At 38.7% G+C, this 21853-nt stretch overlaps 1 protein-coding gene across 1 annotated transcript; it reads left to right on the top strand.

The window, feature by feature from the left end:
* Positions 1-810: 810 nt before the first annotated feature.
* LOC124393969 (docking protein 3) lies at positions 811-20300 on the top strand. The gene is made up of 5 exons (XM_046862056.1): positions 811-1138; positions 3526-3816; positions 3957-4047; positions 16395-16567; positions 16655-20300. The coding sequence occupies exons 1-5, from the start codon at positions 1076-1078 to the stop codon at positions 17615-17617; spliced, it is 1581 nt and encodes a 526-aa protein (XP_046718012.1). The 5' UTR covers positions 811-1075; the 3' UTR covers positions 17618-20300.
* The last annotated feature ends 1553 nt before the right edge of the window (positions 20301-21853 follow it).

The following is a 21853-nucleotide window of genomic DNA, read 5'->3' as shown; positions in this document are numbered from 1 at the left end:
AGGGACTATAATGCACATCCCAATCTTATGGTTGGCTGTCCACACACTTTTGTCCATATATTTCCGCTTCGTAGCTCCAAGAGCCACTTACGTCCATTCACAAAAAAACAGATCATACACAGCTGGGATGACTGTGGTGGTAGGAAAACTGTTTGGCAATGTTTTTTTCTATTCATTACCATGATTCATCTTACAGGCAGCAAAAAGATCTAAACATGATAAGACTGCAAAATAGGCCACAGGACATCTGCACAGACACCTGCACATAAAGATCCTCAGCGAGTTCAACACCAAGTTTTTAGTGTTTAAAAAACCACCAGTGACACAATAAGAAACAAAAGATGAAGCTCGGATCTGCTTTCTGATACACGGTGGATGTCTGAGCTTTAGTGTTATTCTGGTATGTAATTTAAAAAGTGCATATGCATTTTAAAATACACGTCCATACGATTTTGCTTTTAAACAGAATGAGCATACACTGCATGAAATCGGTTTAACACTCAATACATAGCATTATCACAATGTAGTGATGGAATCATTCAGCAAATGAGTTTAGCTGTTAGGACTTTTATAGCCTCTTGTAGCAGCACTATCATAATGATCGTTACGATAAATCGGAAAAAAAAAAAGACTTTGCACGAGGCATTTGCACACCAAACAAGTGTTTTACTGTTTCGCAAGCAATAAGAGCAACTGTTCACATTATGTGTGTTGCCACACACACACTTATTTTAGAGCCTCAACTCACAGGAAGTGAGTTTAACAAGGGGAATGCACACACAAAGTACTATATGTATTTAACCACACACACACACACACACACAGACACAGACACATACACACACACTCATGCACATTATAGCCACAAACTTCTGCAACCCAGTGCATCAGAAAAGAAAAGAGGAACAAAACAAGAGGAATGAATACCCAGAGGCGGCTTAAGACAAAAAGAGAGCACAAAGAAAGACAGACAAAGTGAAAGGGAGGAAAGCATACGCAGAAAAGGAGATACGTGATATACTGTAAAATCAAAGAACAGGAGATAGAAGGCAACAGGAAAACACAGAGTTGGTGAATGATGGAGGGAGAGGTCAGAAAGAAAGGGATGCTCTATCAACAGCAGCAGCGCTTCGGGAAGGTGAGACTTTAATCTGCTAATCAGGCTAACAATAGAATAAAAGCTATTTTAGTATAGAGTTTGTGTGTCTGTCTGTGTGTGTGTGTGTGTGTGTGTGTGTGTGTGTGGAGACTGTGGTGGACAAAGTACATCATGATGAAGTATTTCAGAGTCAAAGTACTAAGTGTCTGCTTAAAATTCTTGTTTTACAGTTGTACATGTGTAAAAGTGCAAAAAAGAACGAATGTACTTAGGAATCCTTAAAAGTAACAGTAAAAGTGGGAGGTTGTAGCTTAGTGGATAAGGCATTGAACTTGGCATCTGAAGGGTCATGAGTTTAAATCCCACTCACACCATTTTGCCACCTTTTAGGCCCCCTGAGCAAGACCCCTAGCCCCATAGGCGGTCAGTTGTTTGAATCAGACTAATGTAAGTCGTTAAAGAAAAAGATTTTGCACTGATATGTGACATGCGGATGTTAATTTCCTGTGTAATGAGTGTTTTTGATGAGTGTCAAGATGAGTTCACTACACTTGAGAAAGATAGGAATCAATAAAGATCAGACATTATTCATTAGCATGCACTTATTTTGGAATCCATTTCAGTTTCTACCTATTTCTTCTATTATTATTGTTAAACCTGATTATACTTGCTTCCTGTGACACACACACATTCTAAACTAAATGCTTTTGAAGATTCAGTTTGAAATTAATGATGCGTCTACGTGTGTGCATGCAGCCATAACAACAGCAGGACAAAACAAACAGTTGTGAAACTGCCTATGTTCAGTATATACTATTTTAAGGAGAAATTGATTAAATCAAATAAGTTTTTCTATTTTTATATATATTAGATATTATCATAAGAGTCATCTACTAAGTCAGAAGTCCCCAACCATCTGGTCGTGTCCCAGTACCGAGCTGTGGAAGAGTGACTTTTTGGTCAAATATACACACACCCACACACCCACACACACACACACACACACACACACACACACACACACACACACACACACACACACACACAAACACACAAACTATATTGCCAAAAGTTAGGGGACACCTGGTCATAAGTTGGTATGTGCTTTTTAAGCATCGCGCTTGTGGACATTTGTGACAAAAGTGTTTAGTAGGGTTGAGGTCAGAGCTCTAAAACGTGCTGCACCCATTTTCAATGAAGTTACAGCACTGCATCCAAAGACATCATAGACGATTGTGTGCCTCCAACTCTGTGGTAACAGTTTGGAGAAGAACCACATATGGCTGGGAAAATCCATTGTCCCAATACTTTTGACCATCTACTGTATATACGACCCGTGGCGACTCTTCCAGCTGTGTACTGGATTACGACCTGGTGGCTGGAAACTTCTGATCTAGTGGATGAATTTATTAATCTTTGACTTTATCATATTAATACAAAAATTGTAATCACTGGCAGGTTGCTGATGTATAATAGGGAAAGAAACAGTTTTGGTGCGATGCTATGAGAATAAAAAATCAAGTAATAGAGTAACTTGGGGAAAGAATGAATCTCTACTATAAAAAAAAACACAACTTCCAAAATCATTTCCGATCTCAACACATTTGAATGATTGTTTTGAATTAATCAATCATATTTTAATGTCTTTCCACATTTCAGCAGGATCAGTGTCGTATCTGTGCTCTAATCTGATTATAAGTTTTTCCTTCCATTTTGATCTTTCAAATCTCTCACTGATTCAGTATTCCATCATTTCTATCATTATTCTCATTCTGATTGGTTGATTCTAAAATATGATTCTTTTATTTTGTGAGAAGAATGTCTTCTTCTTTCGTTGTTTTTCTTTGCTAAATATAAAAAAGAGGAAGAAGTCGTGGAAAACATGACTCATAAGTGTCTGTCGCTGTGTGTAAACAGTCTGAGGAGATGTACAGTGTTAGAGACATGTGTGAGTATTCAGCTTGACACGGTTTCTTAATCTGAAGAGATATTTTGAAGAGACGCTCTTAACCAGTAGAATGAAATATTGCTAAGCAGTAACACATCAGATGTTGTATATCAGTTGAGGTCAGCACTCTACTTCAGGTCACTCATTATCTTCTGCTTTATACCATGTAAACCATATAATCACAGGGCTGGCTTTTGTGCACAGGGGTATTGTCATGCTGAAACGTGTTTGGGTTTCTTAGTTCATGTTATACAATTGTGTGCCTCTAACTTTGTGGTAACAGTTTGAGGAAAACCACATCTGGCTGGAAAAATCAGGTGTCCCAATACTTTTTTCCATTTTGTGTATATAGTGAGCGAGAATGAGTTCCAGAAGGACAAGAATCTTTTTGAGAGCTGACTGTGTGGGGTTTTAAGTATTGTAAGACAAATCCATGTGTGTGTGTGTGTTTGTGTGTGTGTGTGTGTATGCGTATTAGAAATGGAAGAAGGTCTGGGCCGAAGCTGTGGCCGACAGCATGCACAGCCTCTCCTGTCTGGAGCTGTTTGAATACAGCAAGTCCTCGATGAAGGAGGGTAAAAAACGAGCCGACAGTAAGAAAGTGATCGTGATGAGAGATTGTGTCAAGATAAAAGAAAAAGAAGCAGAAGGATGTCCGAAGGAATGCAGCACCTTCCTTCTCGAAACCGCAGACAAGACACACATGTTCGCGTCTCCCACGCCAGAGCTGCACAGCTGGATCACAGAGTTGTGCAGGCTTGCATTCCCTGTACGTACACTTGCTCACCCTCTCTTATATAAACACACAATGATGCGATAAAACCGTTTTTATCTACAATACTCATCCTCATGTTACACGTGAATATACAGTATATGTATATGTTCTGTTGTGATTATTGGCTTTTGCAGCTGAATCAAGCAGAGGGTAGATCACAGAAGGCAGAACATCTTTCAGCTGTAGAGATGCAGGAGAACATGCTGTATGGCACTACTGAGAGTGGTAGGGAAAAACACACACACACACACACACACACACACACACACACACACATACACACACTCTTTTTTGTGCATGTGAGGATCTGCTACTGGGCTATTTTTTTTTGCAGCTAATTAACAATGAAAATATTAGACAGACAGACAGACAGACAGACAGACAGACAGACAGACAGACAGACAGACAGATTTTTTTTAAATGCTTAAGGTCAAAACAAAGCTTCGTTTCAAGCTTAGTATTTGCTAAATCTTTAAAACCAGCACGCAAGTACTTAAGTGTCACTTTTTTTAATTAAATGTGACCTATTGTTTATTGCAAAAGAAATTGAATTTGCTCCTAAGAACAGAAAAGAATCAGGCACAACACATCAGCACAGCAGTAAACCGCTATCTCTTTGTGTGAAAGCGGTTGAGACAACTAGATGATGTGATAAAATGTGTCTTTTTGGTATTTTTTGACCACCTCAGTTTTGTACAAAGCTCTAAATTTATGACCAACAATGATGCATTAAGGCAATAAAAAAAAAATGATTAGCCATGACTATAACAGACATAACCAGGATATAAAAATAATGAAAAAACCTAACATACAATATACCTGTTAGACAGCTGCTAATTGTCTATGGTCAACATTAATCTGTTCATAATGGTGAAAAAAAAGCAGAACACCTTTACTTGCAAAACTGGTGTAAGATGTGCGTCATTTGGATATTTAATTTTGATCAAATCCTCTTTTTAACAGGAACAAAATGGCTTCATGATGCTTCTCATTGTTTTCTCTGGTTCAAAGTGGTATAAAGACAAAGGGGCTTTTTAATACATGTACCTTACAGCACAGTGAATATCCCAGCGTTGATAGGAAGCTGGGGTCAGAGCAAAGGGTCAGCCATGAGCACAGAGGCCATGCTCAAAGGCCCAAAATTGCAGCTTGGCGATACTAGGGTTTGAACCGCCAACCTTCCAATCAGAGCCTTTACCACTAAGTTACCACTTCAACATACACCAGACACACCATCAAAGCAAGTCTTTAGACTGTGCTTAAAAATGTTCTTTAAATAAGGTGTTGATTAAATGTGTCAACTAGTACAAGGCTGCATGTACAGTCACAGGGAGCACCGACCTTTTTAACTCAGTGTGACAAAAGACATCATTCTGTGTACTATGTGTGCTATGCAACTGTACCATTCTGACCATGTGCTATTTTCTCACCGGAAACAACATGATCTCACATCCACACCCACCCTACTCATTAGATTTGGCTCCTGTGGACTTCGCCCTCTTCCTTAAGATGAAGATCTGGCTCAAAGGTCAATATTTTGACACCATTTTGGAGAGCTAGCTCAAATTGCAAAAGATGCCTGACACGCTTCAAAAAAATAACTTCCAGGACACATTGTAGAAGTGGCAGGTATGCCAGGAGCGCTGTATTGCTGTGTAGGGGCCCCTGAGTAAGCCCTTAACCTCATAGCTGTGCAGTTGTATGGATGCAATAAATGTTAGTCGTTCTGGATAAAGGCATCTGCTGAATGTCATAAATGTAAATGAGTTCCCCACTGTCTGAGATATGACAACGGCAAATCTTTACACTTTTGTATTGACTTTTAGCAAAGGCTGACACAATGCTCTTTGTGAGGAAAAACAGAAGTAGTGGTTTATCAAGGTCTTTGACTTCTGAATGGAAGATTCTGTATTTTAAATGGGGAAAGGGGTAGATCAGTGGTTAAGATGTTAGACTTCTGCTCAGAAGGTTGTAGTTCAAATCCCACCACCACTAAGACACTGAAACAAAGATCTTGAAAAAAGAAAACATGAGATGGATATACACCAAACTGACATGACAATTTGACTGGTGAAGTGAATAACACAGATTCTCTCTTCATTGTGGCACCTGTTAGTGGGTGGGCTATATTAGGCAGCAAGTGACAATTTTGCCCTCAAAGTTGACGTGTCAGAAGCAGGAAAAATGGGTAAGCGTAAAGATTTGAATGAGTTTGACAAGAGCAAAACTTTGATGGATAGACGACTGGGTCAGGGCATCTCCAAAACTGCAGCTCTTGTGGGCTGTTCCCGGTCTGCAGTGGCAGGTATCTATCAAAAGTGGTCCGAGAAAGGAACAGTGGTGAACCACCAACTGGGTTGTGGGTGGAGGCTCACTGATGCATGTTGGGAGCATGAATAAAGTTATGCCTGGTCGGTGTATAAACACCTGGAATAAATAAGTCTATGGAACATGAGGCAGTTGAGGACATTAACCCTCATATGCTCAGTTGTATGATTGGATAAGGGCGTCTGCAAAATGCCTAAATGTAAATCCGAGCAACACCAAGATGCCACTGTTGGCAAGAGCAAGGCTCAACTCAGCATAAGTTCATAATAAAGTAAAATTTAGTTTACATATAAGTACATGCTTATTTGTGTACCTTTATTGTAAAGTGTAACCAATTCATTTTGGTACTACTGTCTACTGTATAACTACTGTCAGAGCTATTTTTAGAGACAGTTAATCCACACCTTCCTTTGGGCCAATTAGATTAGAGAATTTATTGGTTAAAAGCTGTGGTCAACAGCACTTTTATTAGTGAACTGAAAATTCTCTCTGATAGATTGCAGAGGCCAAGATTAGCGAAGTTGTTTTTGTGTATGCCAGATCCCCAGGCCTGAGACGTCAGGCCACAGGTGTCCGAGCTCTGTTCCATTAAAATTTTTCTCAGCTGCTTTGGAGTTTTTCTCGGATCAGAAATGAAACATTCTCAAAACTGCTCGCTCAACTTCCACTTCATTTCGCCACTTGTGCACATCATGAAAGCATTTCTCATCGCATCGATGTTCCGAATTGTGAATTCTTTTGTACTTTCATTTCATTGATTGTGTACAATTGTCTTTGTCATAATTTGACTAATGAGTGAATGGCATCAGATCAACCAATAATCAACTAGTTTTCCTAAAATAGCTCAAAGCTTAATCTTGTGAACCTTCAATTGGTGACAGAGCAAAACACAGAGCTACAATTTCTTAAAAAGGAAGAACAACCAGGACACTATTCCAGTACAGTAAAAGTGTGGATCCTGTCTGGTCTTTTGTAATCAATATGAATCAAATATGCAATCAAATAAATACGTGTGCTGTTGAAATTCATAGATGCCACACAGAAGAAATTCAACTATCAATCATTGTAATCCAAACCATAGTAAAATAAGAAATACTGAAACTGTACACTGTCATTTAACCCTCTTAAATGTGCATACACATTTAACCCTCTTGCTTGTAGACACTTTACACTAATGCATTGTTGTTTCACTCTGTGTGTGTGTCAGGTGGAAGAACGTGCCGAAAACCGAAGTGCAGTAAATTATGTTTAATGAAGAAACACAGGGCAAAAGCAGAAAACGGCAAACCAGAGCTAAGCTCCAGGTTTAGTAAAACCTGGTGAATGCAATGAACAGACAAAGTTCGGAGAACTAAGCAAAGTCTCGTAACTATGAAAACCAGCTCAAACACGTAGTGTAAGAAGCTTGGGTAGTCCAGCAATGTTCGTCAGCCTAAACAGTAGAACGAACAAAGGGCTTGGTGGGGAACAGAGGTTATATAGCCTGGAGGCTGATGAGCTCCAGGTGTAGATGATTAGTACGTAGGAGAGCTGCTTGGAGTGAAGGTATGGCTGGTGGATCCCTGACAGTGTGTTTCATTGTGACTCATTTATTTCCAGCAAACAGTTTAATTTAAGTGTGTGTATGCAAGTGTGTGTGAATGTGTGTTTACAGTATACCTGTGTACAGTCCATCACATGTGGTTCACTGCTTATAAATAGAAAAGAGCTGAACAGTATTATAACATTAAATAAAAATAAACTTGACATTTTGACAATTCTATTTTTGGGAGATGAACGGAGGATTTTAAGAAAAGTACAGGCTTTTGCAAGAAATCCAATGTGTTGTGCTGTTCGTACAAATCGTTTGAGAATGCACTTACTGCTTTGCAAATATTAAGGATGATTCGAGAAATTCTCGAAAGCAGCTGAAAAACTGTAATCCTGGTTGGTGTGTTTTCCCTGTTCTCATCTGTGTTTGAGTATCTTCAACCTATATGGAATGAGAACCGTGGATGCTCTGAGACTCACGAATGATGAGTAAATTCAAATCTTTATCAGGTTTTATTTTGCCAGCTCTCTATGTGCAGAGGGTGAGAAAACTTTTGCAGAGGAAGTGAAGGCAATTTGCGGTTGAGGCAGATACAAGATAGGGAAACGGCGAGAAAAGGAAGATTGGTGCACCACAGGAAAGAGGAAGAAAGAAAAAAAAGAAAATGGGAAACTTGAAGACTACACAGCACTATTCCCAGGTAATAGACCGTAAACGGTGTCATGGTGGCACCGCGGGTGGCATTGCAGCCTTACAGCTCTAGGGTTTGACCTTGATTGTGGGTAATAGGCTACACGGTGTTTCACATGTTCTCACATGTGAAGGTTTGATTTAGGTTGTCTGGTTTCCTCCTGGGAACTGGATAGGTGAAATTTTCTTGTTAGAAAAATGTTTGTGCACTTAGTGGCCAGGGTGTATTCCTACACATCCAGTGTTGTTTGAAAAGGATTTGCATTAGTCTGATCAGAATAAAGTTTAATGAATTATGATTTTCATAAAACACGGAATCCCTATATAGCAAAAGACCTAACTGGGGTAAGAACATGGTAAGATTCACCAATTCGCATCAGTGCATCAGCATAAAAGTTGCAATGATTTAAAATAGTGTGTATCAGATACAAGTTGGCCTCGCTGAACTGTTTCTCGAGCTCGAGTGAATATGACGTGTCATGAGAGTCACATAAAATACAGATTAACATGGCAGAGGTAGAGCTGCATCTTCCCGGAGACAGAAACAAGAACAAGAAAAGATCATCTGGTTTTATTTCATCTTTGTCCTTTTTATTTCTTTGCTTTTCCTGTTTGTAAGAGGGGCCATGAGTTAGAAGTCAGATGGCGCTTAAGTAAATGTATGATTTTCTATCTGTCTAAACCAAAGAGATAAAAGCATCATATTTTTCCCATTGCACGAATTTCGGTGAATCAAATGGAAATCGGAACAGGGTGAATCGAATCGCATCGCATTGGTAGCCGCTTCATATGGATCTCGAATGTATTGCATTGTTGGATATGCATCGGGATGCGGATCACATCGGCCTCAGTTATAGAGATGCACATCCCCAGTTGTAACCTGTGATGGACCTTGTTGTGATCTTCCAAATCCATCTAATTTGTAGTCTATCTGGATCAGAGGCACTCAATCATCACCAGGTTTTCATTCCATGCAGTCAGGAGCCACACCTGATTCCAGCTGCTTCAAGCTGTTTAGGTCTTTTTCCCTCGATCGATTATCAGGTGTTCCTGCTTGGTTGGAATAAAAAGCTGCAGTCACGACAAACCCTTTGCAGACAAGATTGATGACACCTGCACTGGAAAGTCGAGTATTCGAAACATGATGGAATGGGATCAAGGCTCAATGTAAAACATGTACTTTTGCAACATGGATAGTATTTCTGTGCAGTGAAACTTGTTAAGGGATGTGCTTTCCTGCTGTTCAGCACCGCACTACGATGTGTTTATTGGACTTGATAGTTGGTGGCTCTTTTTATTCTTTTTTTTCCACACAAATTCATTTCACGCCTTTGAGTACCATCCTTAAGTTCCTCACAGAGGAAGGATGCCTGTCAAAAACAGCATAAGGTGTGCAAATGTTTATAACATATCCAGCATTTAGTTTGTCTGATTACAATCCTGGGGTTTCAACACACCGGAGGATTTCTAAAAAGCTGCCTGGTTGAATTGAGGATCATTCAGCTCAAAGAGCATTTGGGAGATCAGGCACGGATGATATGTGTGAGGAGGTCTGGGGTGCAGTTCCAATTCATCCCAAAAGTGTTCAATGTGGTTGAGATCAGGGCTTAGAGTAGAACACTTGAGTAATTTTACCTTCATGAATTTCAGGAAATGATATCTTTATAGAGCTGGTTTTTGAACAGGGTTATTGTCATGCAGAACATGTTTAAGCTTTTAAGTTCTAGTGAATGGAAACTGTAATACTACAGTAGTAGTACATGTATAGTATAGTAACACATTACCATATATGGATGTGACGGTCTGTGTTCACATACTTTTAGCCATGTAATATTTTTTACAGCTTTTCAAAGTGATTTGAATGATTTCTGTCCACCTGTAACTAATACCATTGTGTATATTTAATGAACACTTCAGAGAAGATAGTGCAAATGCATATAATATTACTTTTCTACATAAATATGCAAATTGCTCTTTACATCACCATCTGGTGATTTGTAGCATCTCATTGTGTTCATTCTCAAAATTTTGAAGAAAAAAAAAGGCACCACCAGGTCTGTACCCACGCATTCATTTGGAGCAGTTGAGCGCAAACTGTCTGCTCTATAGTGCAAATTCGCCTAATAGTACTGAATTGTGTCGAGACATTTGAAACAAAAGACACACATAAGTGCCACTTCCTTCCTCGTCGGTTTGAGAGCGTATGCTACCCAAGCAGAAAATAGCTCACACAACCACAGAGCAGACTTTATTTAGAGTCAGTTCAATCGCTCTGCCAAAACCAGATATCGTGAACAGGAGAGGGCTTTTGTATCAGACACCCGCTTTGGCCGAAGCTGAAACTTCGTTGACAAAAATCCAATTAAAGCCCACACCACACTTCACACTGCTGTGCTTAATGTGCAACATGACTCGAGTCAATTACTACCGCTCTGTTGTGCCCAATCTTCAGGCATAAACGGACCTCCGGTTTTGCTCGTCCCCGTCTCATAGCAACACTGTTTTTGTATTGTACCCTTGATGACCTCAGGTCATCGAGAGCCTTCTTAATCATTGATTTGACAATTGGCGCTGATTAACGCTTCCCTGTTTCTCATAATTGCACTCTCTCACAAAAATTAAGATGGTACACATACACAACATCTGAATTATACCCAGACAACTCACAATCTGGTACCTCATTTCAGTCCGTATTATAAAAATAATGCAAAACTTTATCCATATATACTTTTAGAATATATTAGTAAACATTTCTTTAACCAAGTATATCATAGTATAATACATTCCTTAAAAGGGATACATGAGATTAAACATTATGAATTGGGGGTTGTGGTAGTTCAGGATTTCCCTTTTAGACATTTTTTATTTTTTTTGTTGGATTTCTGATTGGAAGGGCATAAGTTCAAATCCCGCTGCCACAGCTGGACACTAGAGTGGACTTCGTAACCCTCAACTGTTTGATTAAAATAATTATAAGTTGCTCTGGATAAGAGGTCTACCAAATGCTGTTAATGTAATGAAGTATACGCTGTATTTGTAACACATTATATATTTATATCATTGCTACAAAGGAAACTAAGCCTATTTTTGTATAATGCATGATTACTTCACATACTAGGGGTAGATCAGTGGTTAAAATGTTCTGCAAGGGTGGTCAGACCAAGTATGGATTTGATTTGGATTTCTCTTTTTCAGTTACTAGTTCTTTTACTTGTCATTTTGTGATCAAAAGAAACTAACACTTTTATTTTTGAATGCGTTCTCACTTTACCGCATTTTCACACCTGATTAAAACCTTTTGCACAGTGCTATGTTTGTATAAGTTTTAGCCCACCTTCTAACTTGAACATCAATGAAGAGATATTGTGATTTTAGAACACTGCATTTTTCATGATACATCAGACAAAGCAGCACTGCAGGTTCCTTTCCTTTCCTTTCCTCTCCTTTCCTTTCCTTTCCTTTCCTTTCCTTTCCTTTCCTTTCCTTTCCTTTCCTTTCCTTTCCTTTCCTTTCCTTACCTTTTACTTCCCTTCCCTTCCCTTCCCTTCCCTTCCCTTCTTGGGTGCAGTCGATGTTCCAGTTCATCCCAAAAGTGTTCAGATGGGTTGAGGGCAGGACTCTGTACAGGTCCTGCTACTGGAACAGGTGTAGTTCTAGTGAAGGGAAATTTAGTATAATAGTATAATAGTATAATAGTATAGAATACAAAGAGATTCTATACAATTGTGTGAACCTTTTACTGGTATAATGGTCTGGCCAAACCTTTCATATATACATTATATGGGCAACATTTTGTGAACACCTGACCATAAGATTGGTAGGTGCTTTCTGAACATCCTATTCCACATTTAGTCTCCATTCATTTGCTGTTATAATAACCTCCACTTTTCTGGGAAGATGTTCCACTGGATTTTGTAGTGTAGTTGTGTAGATTTGTGCTCATTCATCCACAAGGGTATTAGTCAATTATGCACTGGTGTAGGTGAGGTGAGGAGGCCTGAGGTGCAGGCAGAGTATTAATCCCAAAGGTGTTTAATAGGGATGAGCTCTGAACATGTTAGGGTCTGCCAGTTCAATAGATTTATAGATTAGGAGCTTTAATATCGATTCTCTATACATTGAAGTGAAATTTTTCACTTAACTGCACAGCCACATATGATACAATGTCATTTTTGGAGTAAAAGCAAAATGACCAGATTGAATATTACTTTAAATATATCTACAACATCAATCCCAAAAAGTTGGGACAATGTGTAAAATGTAAATATAAACAGAATGCAATGATTTGCAAATCTCAAAAACCCATATTTTATTCACAATAGAACTTAGAAAACAGATCAAATGTTCAGATCAAATAAACTGAGGAAATCTTAAGGGGAAAAAAGTCATTTTGAATTTGATGGCTGCAACATGTCTCAAAAAGTAAGTATTATAACAATAAAACAGGTACAGAAACTCAGTTCAAAAAGACAAATGTCTGATGGTTTGGTGGTACATTTTATTTGGTGGTACACATTATTTGGTGAATGTTTTAGAGCAACAAATGCTTCCAACCAGAATCCGTCGTTTTTAGTTAAGGCCTTGCATATTTGAGCAGGACAACACTAACTGCATACTGCATCGATTACAACTGCGTGACTTTGTAGTAGAAGAGTTCGGGTACTGAACTGACCTGCCTGCTGTCTAGACCTTTTACCATTTGAAAACATTTGAGGCATGAAATGAAAAACACAACAAAGGACACCCATAACTGTTGAGAAGCTAGAATCCTGTACCAGATATATATTGTATCTGATACATACTGTTAATTAAATATGGATATGATTGTGAGATTTGTACATCATTGCACTCTTTTTTATTTACATTTGTAATTGGGGTCATACTACACATCTAATCTGAGACAGTCAAACTTCCTCTTCCTGTGTGGTTTTTGGACAAACTACTGCTTCTAAAGAAATGCCTGTACATTTCTTCAAAATAAGAAGTCTTCTGGATGATGGCAAAAAATTATAGAACAAAATTGTAATGTTTTAAAGAAAAGATAAAAGAAAATGTCCTTCAGGATTGTGTTCACACTTCTGGACTCGCCGCTATACTTGATATCAGTGGAAATAAATGTTCTAAATGTTGACAGCTGCACAATGTGGAAAGCACAATGCGTACACATGGCACGTGTGTTTAAAGTGTGCTTCGGCGACAGGTCCTGCCTCAGCATGAAGCTGTCTTAAAAAATGGACAGAGGGGAAAAAAAACCCTGTTGCTGAGCACCCGAGGATGAAATTAAAGAGCCGTGAAAAAGAAGAGAAAAATGCTTCCTCTGAAAGAGAGAGCACCTGATTGAAGTGAAATCTTTTGCAGAGTAATCTGGTCTTTCTCTCTCTCTCTCTCTCTCTCTCTCTCTCTCTCTCTCTCTCTCTCTCTCTCTCTCTTTCACATTCTCTTTCACTCTGTGGGAGCAAAGGATTGTGGGCAAAAAAAAAAGAAAGAAAGACAGGTGCAGACTCTGCCTTAACCCGATTATCTTTTCAGCAGTGTTTTGCAGAAGTGCTGTGTATAACAGTGTGTCTGGATCTGCTGTCCACAGGAACAACAGCACTGAAAAAAAATAAACACTTGGGAAAGAAGAAAATAAATAAATAAAACATTAATAGGAACATGAATGAAAAAGAAAAAAGAAAAGATATAGAAAAAAAAGGAAAGAAAAGGAAACATGAGGAGAGGAAAGAAAAGGAAAGGAAAAGTAAACTTGAGGAAAGGAAAGAAAAGGAAAGGAAAAGTAAACATGAGATTAGGAAAGAAAAGGAAAGAAAAGAGAAGAAAATGAAGGAAAAAGAAAGAATGTAAAAGAAAAGAAAAGGAAAGAAAAGAAAACATGAGGAAAGGAATGGAAAGGAAAGAAAAGAGAAGAAAATGAAAGGAAAAAGGAAAGAAAAGAAAAGGAAACACGAGGAAAGGAAAGGAAAGGAAAGGAAAGGAAAGGAAAGGAAAGGAAAATAAAGGAAAGAAAAGAGAAGAAAAGAAAAGGAAAGATGAGGAAAGGAAAGGAAAGGAAAGGAAAGGAAAGGAAAGGAAAGGAAAGGAAAGGAAAAGTAAACATGAGATTAGGAAAGGAAAGGAAAGGAAAGGAAAGGAAAGGAAAGGAAAGGAAAGGAAAGGAAAGACACTTTGACCCAAATGTCGAATGCCTTAACCATTAAGCTACCCCCTTCCCAACTGAGCACTTGAGGTTAAAGGACCTTGTTTAAGTGCCCAGCATTGACAGTTTGGTGGTGCTGAGGATACACTGATGCCGTGAGGATCCAGAGCCATCTAGAGATGTACCAGCTCCAGTTGGATCCCACTTCATGAAGATTTATGAACTTTGAGGATAAACAACCATATGCTGTTTTTCCATCATTGGACATTTAAAGACTCTGAAATTAAGTAGTTGATGTTGAATCTATAATGATCTCAGATGTTGAGTTAATTTTATGAGTTGTCAGAAGCTCCTGGTTTTACAACTCCAACTGACTGTATAGGACAGTAAAAAAGACATAACTCCTAATCACACACTCCGTTGCTCATGATATTTCTCCATCTCTGGTGTTTATGTTTTAATGATTTATAATCACATTTTTGGTGTCACCCAGATGATGATATGTTCCCCTTTTGAGTCTGGTTCCTCTAAAGGTTGCTTTATATTACCATCAAAGGGCGTTTTTCCCCCCACTCTATTCCCATCCAACTCTACCTTCACCGAGATCTATTTTATTAGCTAGATAATAAAAGAGTCAAGAAGCTTTTATTGTCATTTTAACCATATATAGCTGACGCAGTACACAGTGAAATGAAACAACGTTCCTCCAGAACCCTGATGCTACATTAAACAACACTTACACAAAACAGAAAACACAGGACTAAGGACTAGTAAGTGTCCTCGCCACATAAAGTGCATGTGTGCAACCTGGTGCAAACAGTGCAAAGACAACACAAGACAGTGTAAGACAAATACACAAAACAGTAAACCAGCCAATAAACCAAAACAGTAAACCAACCAGTATACCGCCAGTAAACCTGTTGTATATTGCACACTGTGGTGTGTAAGAGACGTAAAGTGAACAGTAACGAAAAATGTAAACAAAATGTCGTGCAAAAGAGCAAATAGCAGCAGTCCAGAAAAGATGTGCAAAAACGGCATGTAAACAGTTTATGGTAATGAAGTGATGTATTATGATACATGTGGTACTGAAGACATGGATGTGTGAAGTGAGTACAAGTGTGTGTTGAGTCTGGGTTGTACAGATCAGTCACACAGTTGTGTGTGTGTGTGTTAAGTTCAGTTCTGTGTTGAGAAGCCTGATGGCTTGAGGGAAGAAACTGTTAAACAATCTGGATGTGACGGCCCGAATGCTTCGGAACCTCTTCTATGATGGCAGGAGGGTGAAGAGTGTGTGTGAGGGGTGTGTGGGGTCGTCCACAATGCTGTTGGCTTTGTGGATGCTTTTCAGCTGTCCTCACTATCCTCTGTAGGGCCTTGCGATCCGAGACGGTGCAGTTCCAAAACCAGGCAGTGATGCAACTGCTCAAGATACTCTCAATGGTCCTTCTGTAGAACGTGGTCAGGAAGTAGAGACGCTGCTGGGCTTGGTGATCTATCTTGGTGATGGAGCTGGTGTTGAGTGACCAGGTGGGGTTATCCGCCAGATGAACACCAAGGAATTTGGTGCTCTTGACGAACAAGAGAGTCCATCGATGATCAGTGGAGAATGGTTGCTCTGTGCTCTCCTGAAGTCAACATCCATCTCTTTCGTTTGTTGTTGGCTCCACACCAGGCTGTTAACCATTGCACCTCCTCTCTGTATGCTGACTCAACGTTCTTGCTGATGAGACCCACCACGGAGCTACTGGTTGTAAGTGGAGCTAATCTGCTCCACTTACAACCAGTAGCAATGTGTTGTTAGCTATCATTATTAATATATTTAAATCAGTGCATCTGTAATGAAAAAAGTAATTTTTCAACTTCTGTTGTCTTTATTTTGGGTAGTGCGGGATTTCCTGGTGATTGCTGTGGCTACAGAAGCAGCGTTACGGTGTAATTTGTACGGAGAGTACTTTCTCACACCGCAACAGGACTTGTTACTGCTAAAGGACTCAAAAACGAAGCAGGTTCTCCTCACGTGGCCGTATCGTTTTGTCAGGAAATTTGGCCAAGACATGGTAACGTTTGGATGTTTTTTCTTGCTTTTAATTTACAAAGAAGTTGGAAATATTTAACTGACGAATACTTTTACCTCTGTTTTTTAGCTGGCTTTCAACTTTGAAGCAGGTCGCAGGTGCGAGTCTGGCGAAGGCTACTTTGAATTTGCTACGTGCCATAGCGATAAAGTCTTCTCAATCGTCAGTGAAGCTCTCAAAAGACTTCCAAAGGTTGAAGGATCTGGGATAAGGTCGAAAGAGCAACAGGTTACCAAGGACTCCCAGCAATCCCAAACACCTCCGGCTCAGGTGAAGCATCCGAAGAAAAAACTGACCACAAGCTTCTCGATGAGCGCCATCTACATGAGCGACTATTCCAGCAAAGATGATAAAATGAAAAATGCCAACAGTACTCCTCCTCTAACAAATGAAGTGCAAGATCCTGTATATGCCAGGGTTAAACCGAAAGCACAATCGAAGAGCACCAATGATTACAAAAACCTACCACTTGGCCCACTTCCTGACTTTGTCGACTGTTCTGAGGACATTTCTGCAGGTCTAGAAGAAAAGGAAGAAGAAGAAGATTTGATGACCCTTGAGCAATTAGGCATCCGTATTAAATACAAGGACGAAGCTGAAGACGTTTACTCAGAAGTGAAAATTTATGATGATGATTATAGGAACACGAATGAGACCGATGACCACATAGATTGCATGAATTTCTACGAACCTCCTCCACCTGTCTGCTCGGACCTCGAAGATTCTCTAGCTGTAAGTTTCAACACAGACTATATGCTTTCTAAAGATACAGCCTGCATCATTGAGGACGAAGAGCAGCTGGACATGGCTATGGAGCGATTAGGCTTCTATCCTGCTCCTAATTTCTGTGGAGCTGAAAGCATGTACTCACAAGTACCAAACTATTATCATGATGGTATTGATGATGAAGGCTTTGAGCAACCTGTGGACAATCAAGAGTATTTTTACTCAACTTGTGCATCTGATACACATCTTGAAGACTCACAAGCTGAAGGATTTTCTACCTATGACAATTTACCCAAAAGGTCTTAATTTTATTATAAAATTTCTATCCATTTTTATGCACATCAAGTATACAGATAAATTATAAAAAAACAAAAAAAACCTGTAGCATGAGATCCACTGAACTTGCACTGAAGACATCAACAGGTCATTAAAGTGGCCTGATTTTCGATTCAACCATCAGAGTTCTGAGTAGCCTTCATGAGGCCATTAACATCTCTGAAGCCATGGTGATTACCATCAGAGCAATGGTCCAGTAATGGTCTCAGAGCACTAGTGATCCACTTTTGAGTTTGATTTGACTATTGATCCAAGTGATTGATTCTTGATTTTTTTTTTAAATGGATTCCAGAGTCCTGATGATCATCTTCAGGCCTATGATGATATATATAGGTATAGGCTGAAGTGTCAATGGAGGGATTAATGATGAGATCTGATAATCATCTGGTCCATGAACAATTTGGCAATAGGGGACTAATGTTTGACTCTATAACCCTGAGCACCAGTTACAGTTTTGATAATCGTATTGCAAGCCCTAATGATGGGCTCCAAGGTGCATGAACCCCTCGTCTTATATGGTTTTTGAGAGAAACATGTATGATCATTTTGTTTCTATGCAACAAGGTATATAACTAGATAACTAGGTAATATAACGGTATAAAGATACTTTGACCTAAAAGATATTTAAATGTACAGACATTTTTTTATTTTGATTGCAAAGCATAAATAACAGCTTTGCACAGTCTCAGCATCCGGACAGTTAGTTTCTCCAAACATTTAGTTAAAATACTTTACCTTGCCTCCTGTAAACTTGCCAAAGGTCTTCTTAACTAATTGGAGATATTTTTCTGACCTTGTGATTCAGTTCATCCCAGAGCAGTTCAATGGGATTTTGGTGCGGTGACTGGGCAGGCTATTCCATAATAGATTAAACTCCAGGCCACTGTTTGCTTTCTAAATGACACTTACAGAGCTTGATTGTCCTGGCTCATCGTCTTGGTTGGTGAAGTGGGTTCCGATGAGCCGCAGTCCAGACGGAATTGCATGGCGTTAAAGTATAGAATGGTAGCAACCTTCCAACCTTCCCTTCTCCAAAACAACTTCAAACCATTAAGCTTCCACCGCCATGTTAACTGTGGGTATGAGGCAGTCTGCAAACATCTCCTGTTCTTCTTATATAAGTTGTTCAGTTACAGACATAAATGTCAAATTTGGACTTCAACATCATTCAAACACAGCTTGTATATATATACCAGGCTAATTGCTACTTTCAAATGATCGAATTCATTTTTGGTTTTTGTTTTTTCAAATATTTTTTGCACTTTGTCATTCAGCCTTTAGAGGGCACTATCTCTCTCCTGATGCATCACAAAGCCACACGTTCTGAAGCAATTCTGAATACTGAATGGTACATTTAGGAGCTAAATTGCCACAGAATGATGCATTAGACACGATTCAGCAGAGACACAGACCACGCAAAGTGGCTGTTATTTTTGCAAATCGCTCATAAATGCCACTTTCCTATAGCAATAAAAGTATATAAAAGCTATGATTTGGTTACTTGTGTATGTATAACGTGACTATATAACAGAAATACTGTTGGAGACATGGTTGAAGTTCTTATGTCAGTATATTAGCTAGGGTACATTAAAAGCTTAAAACCTTAATAGCTTTAATGGTAACACCTAGCATGTTTTATTCAATGAATTGTGCAAGATATAATCAAGAAAAGTCATAGTATAAAGACAGTAAGTAAATATGCTGTAAATAAAAAAACAGCAGGTATATATTTATACTGGACTGGTCCAGTGACTGATTTGAATATTGAAATGCTTTTGGGAAATGAGAAGTGAGATTAAAGCATTTTCAGTTCAAATATTAACTGTGAAATGTGATGTACAATACCAGCATATGTATCGCAAGTAAAATTAGTCAAGTCGCCGTCATACACTTGAGTAAATCTGAGCTTTTCCTCTTGCTAGTTTCAAAATTGGCCCATGACCCAGAATAACTGAAGTTCTCTTATTGGGATGATACTCACTTAAAACTCCTCTAGCATATACTGTGACATCTATCCATGGCCTAGAATGGTAAATAAGCTGAAGGTACCAGGACTTTTGCACCTGCAAAAAACTGGAGACAGGGAATGCTGTGTTATTTTGCTCTAGCTCTTTATCAGTGAGCAATCTAAATGGTAGAGGAATGTTGGTGTTGTCCTTGAATCCTCCACTGGGGGCTTTGTAAAGAAGACGCCCCCTGGTAAACATCACTCTAACATATTTCATTAAAGGACCTTCCTAATGGGCATTTTGCCTTCATCACTGTTAGTTCTGTTTTTGCTTCTGATGGCAAGTTGACTTCTAAATGTAGGTCAAGTTCATGTATTAAAAAAAGCGTTGTAATAAAAACTGCACCGAAAAGAAAAGTATATGCAACAAATCTAACATACTAGATACTAGCAAACAAATGAAAGACAAGGAAAGCAACAAAAAAAGTGAGAAAATTATACAAAAGAACATGACGGAAAAAAAAGACAAGACAAAGGAAAAGGAAAGCAAAGTAAAACCAGGACAAAACAACGATGATCAAGACAAACGGAGACCAAGTCAAGAAAAGACACAGCAAGGGAAGACAAGACAAAAAATAACAAGAGAAAACAGAAGACAAGACAAGAAACAACAAGACAAGACAAGACGATAGACAACAAGGGAAAACAAGAAAACAAAACAAGACAAGACACAACAAGACAAGATGATAGACAACAAGGTGAAAACAAGAAGACAAAACAAGACAAGACACAACAAGACAAGACGATAGACAACAAGGAAATCAAGAAGACAAAACAAGACAAGACAGAACAAGACAAGATGATAGACAACAAGGAAAACAAGAAGACAAAACAAGACAAGACACAACAAGAGAAGACGATAGACAACAAGGAAAACAAGAAGACAAAAAAACCCAAGACAACAAGACAAGACAAGACAAGACGATAGACAACAAGGGAAAACAAGAAGACAAAACAAGACAAGACACAACAAGACAAGTCGATAGACAACAAGGGAAAACAAGAAGACAAAACAAGACAAGACAACAAGACAAGATGATAGACAACAAGGAAAACAAGAAGACAAAACAAGACAAGACACAACAATACAAGATGATAGACAACAAGGTAAACAAGAAGACAAAACAAGACAAGACAACAAGACAAGATGATAGACAACAAGGGAAAACAAGAAGACAAAACAAGACAAGACACAACAAGACAAGATAGACAACAAGGAAAACAAAAAGACAAAACAAGCAAGACACAACAAAAGAAAACAAAAGACACAACAAGACAAGACACAACAAGACAAGACGACAGACAACAAGGGAAAACAAGAAGACAAAACAAGACAAGACACAACAAGACAAGACGATAGACAACAAGGAAATCAAGAAGACAAAACAAGACAAGACAGAACAAAACAAGACGATAGACAACAAGGAAAACAATAAGACAAAACAAGACAAGACACAACAAGACAAGACGATAGACAACAAGGAAATCAAGAAGACAAAACAAGACAAGACAGAACAAAACAAGACGATAGACAACAAGAGAAAACAAGAAGACAAAACAAGATATGACACAACAAGACAAGACGATAGACAACAAGGGAAAACAAGAAGACAAAAGAAGACAAGACACAACAAGACAAGATGATAGACAACAAGGAAAACAAGAAGACAAAACAAGACAAGACAACAAGACAAGACGATAGACAACAAGGAAAACAAGAAGACAAAACAAGACAAGACAAGACAAGACGATAGACAACAAGGAAAACAAGAAGACAAAACAAGACAAGACAACAAGACAAGTCGATAGACAACAAGGGAAAACAAGAAGACAAAACAAGACAAGACAACAAGACAAGATGATAGACAACAAGGGAAAACAAGAAGACAAAACAAGACAAGACACAACAAGACAAGATGATAGACAACAAGGGAAAACAAGAAGACAAAACAAGACAAGACACAACAAGACAAGATGATAGACAACAAGGGAAAACAAGAAGACAAAACAAGACAAGACACAACAAGACAAGACGATAGACAACAAGGGAAAACAAGAAGACAAAACAAGACAAGACACAAGACGACAATAGACAACAAGGAAAACAAAAGACAAAACAAGCAAGACACAACAAAGAAAACAAAAGACACAACAAGACAAGACACAACAAGACAAGACGACAGACAACAAGGAAAACA

The sequence above is a fragment of the Silurus meridionalis genome, chromosome 11, assembly GCF_014805685.1.
Source record: "Silurus meridionalis isolate SWU-2019-XX chromosome 11, ASM1480568v1, whole genome shotgun sequence".
Taxonomy (NCBI): domain Eukaryota; kingdom Metazoa; phylum Chordata; class Actinopteri; order Siluriformes; family Siluridae; genus Silurus; species Silurus meridionalis.
This window is presented reverse-complemented; position numbering and strand designations above follow the sequence as displayed.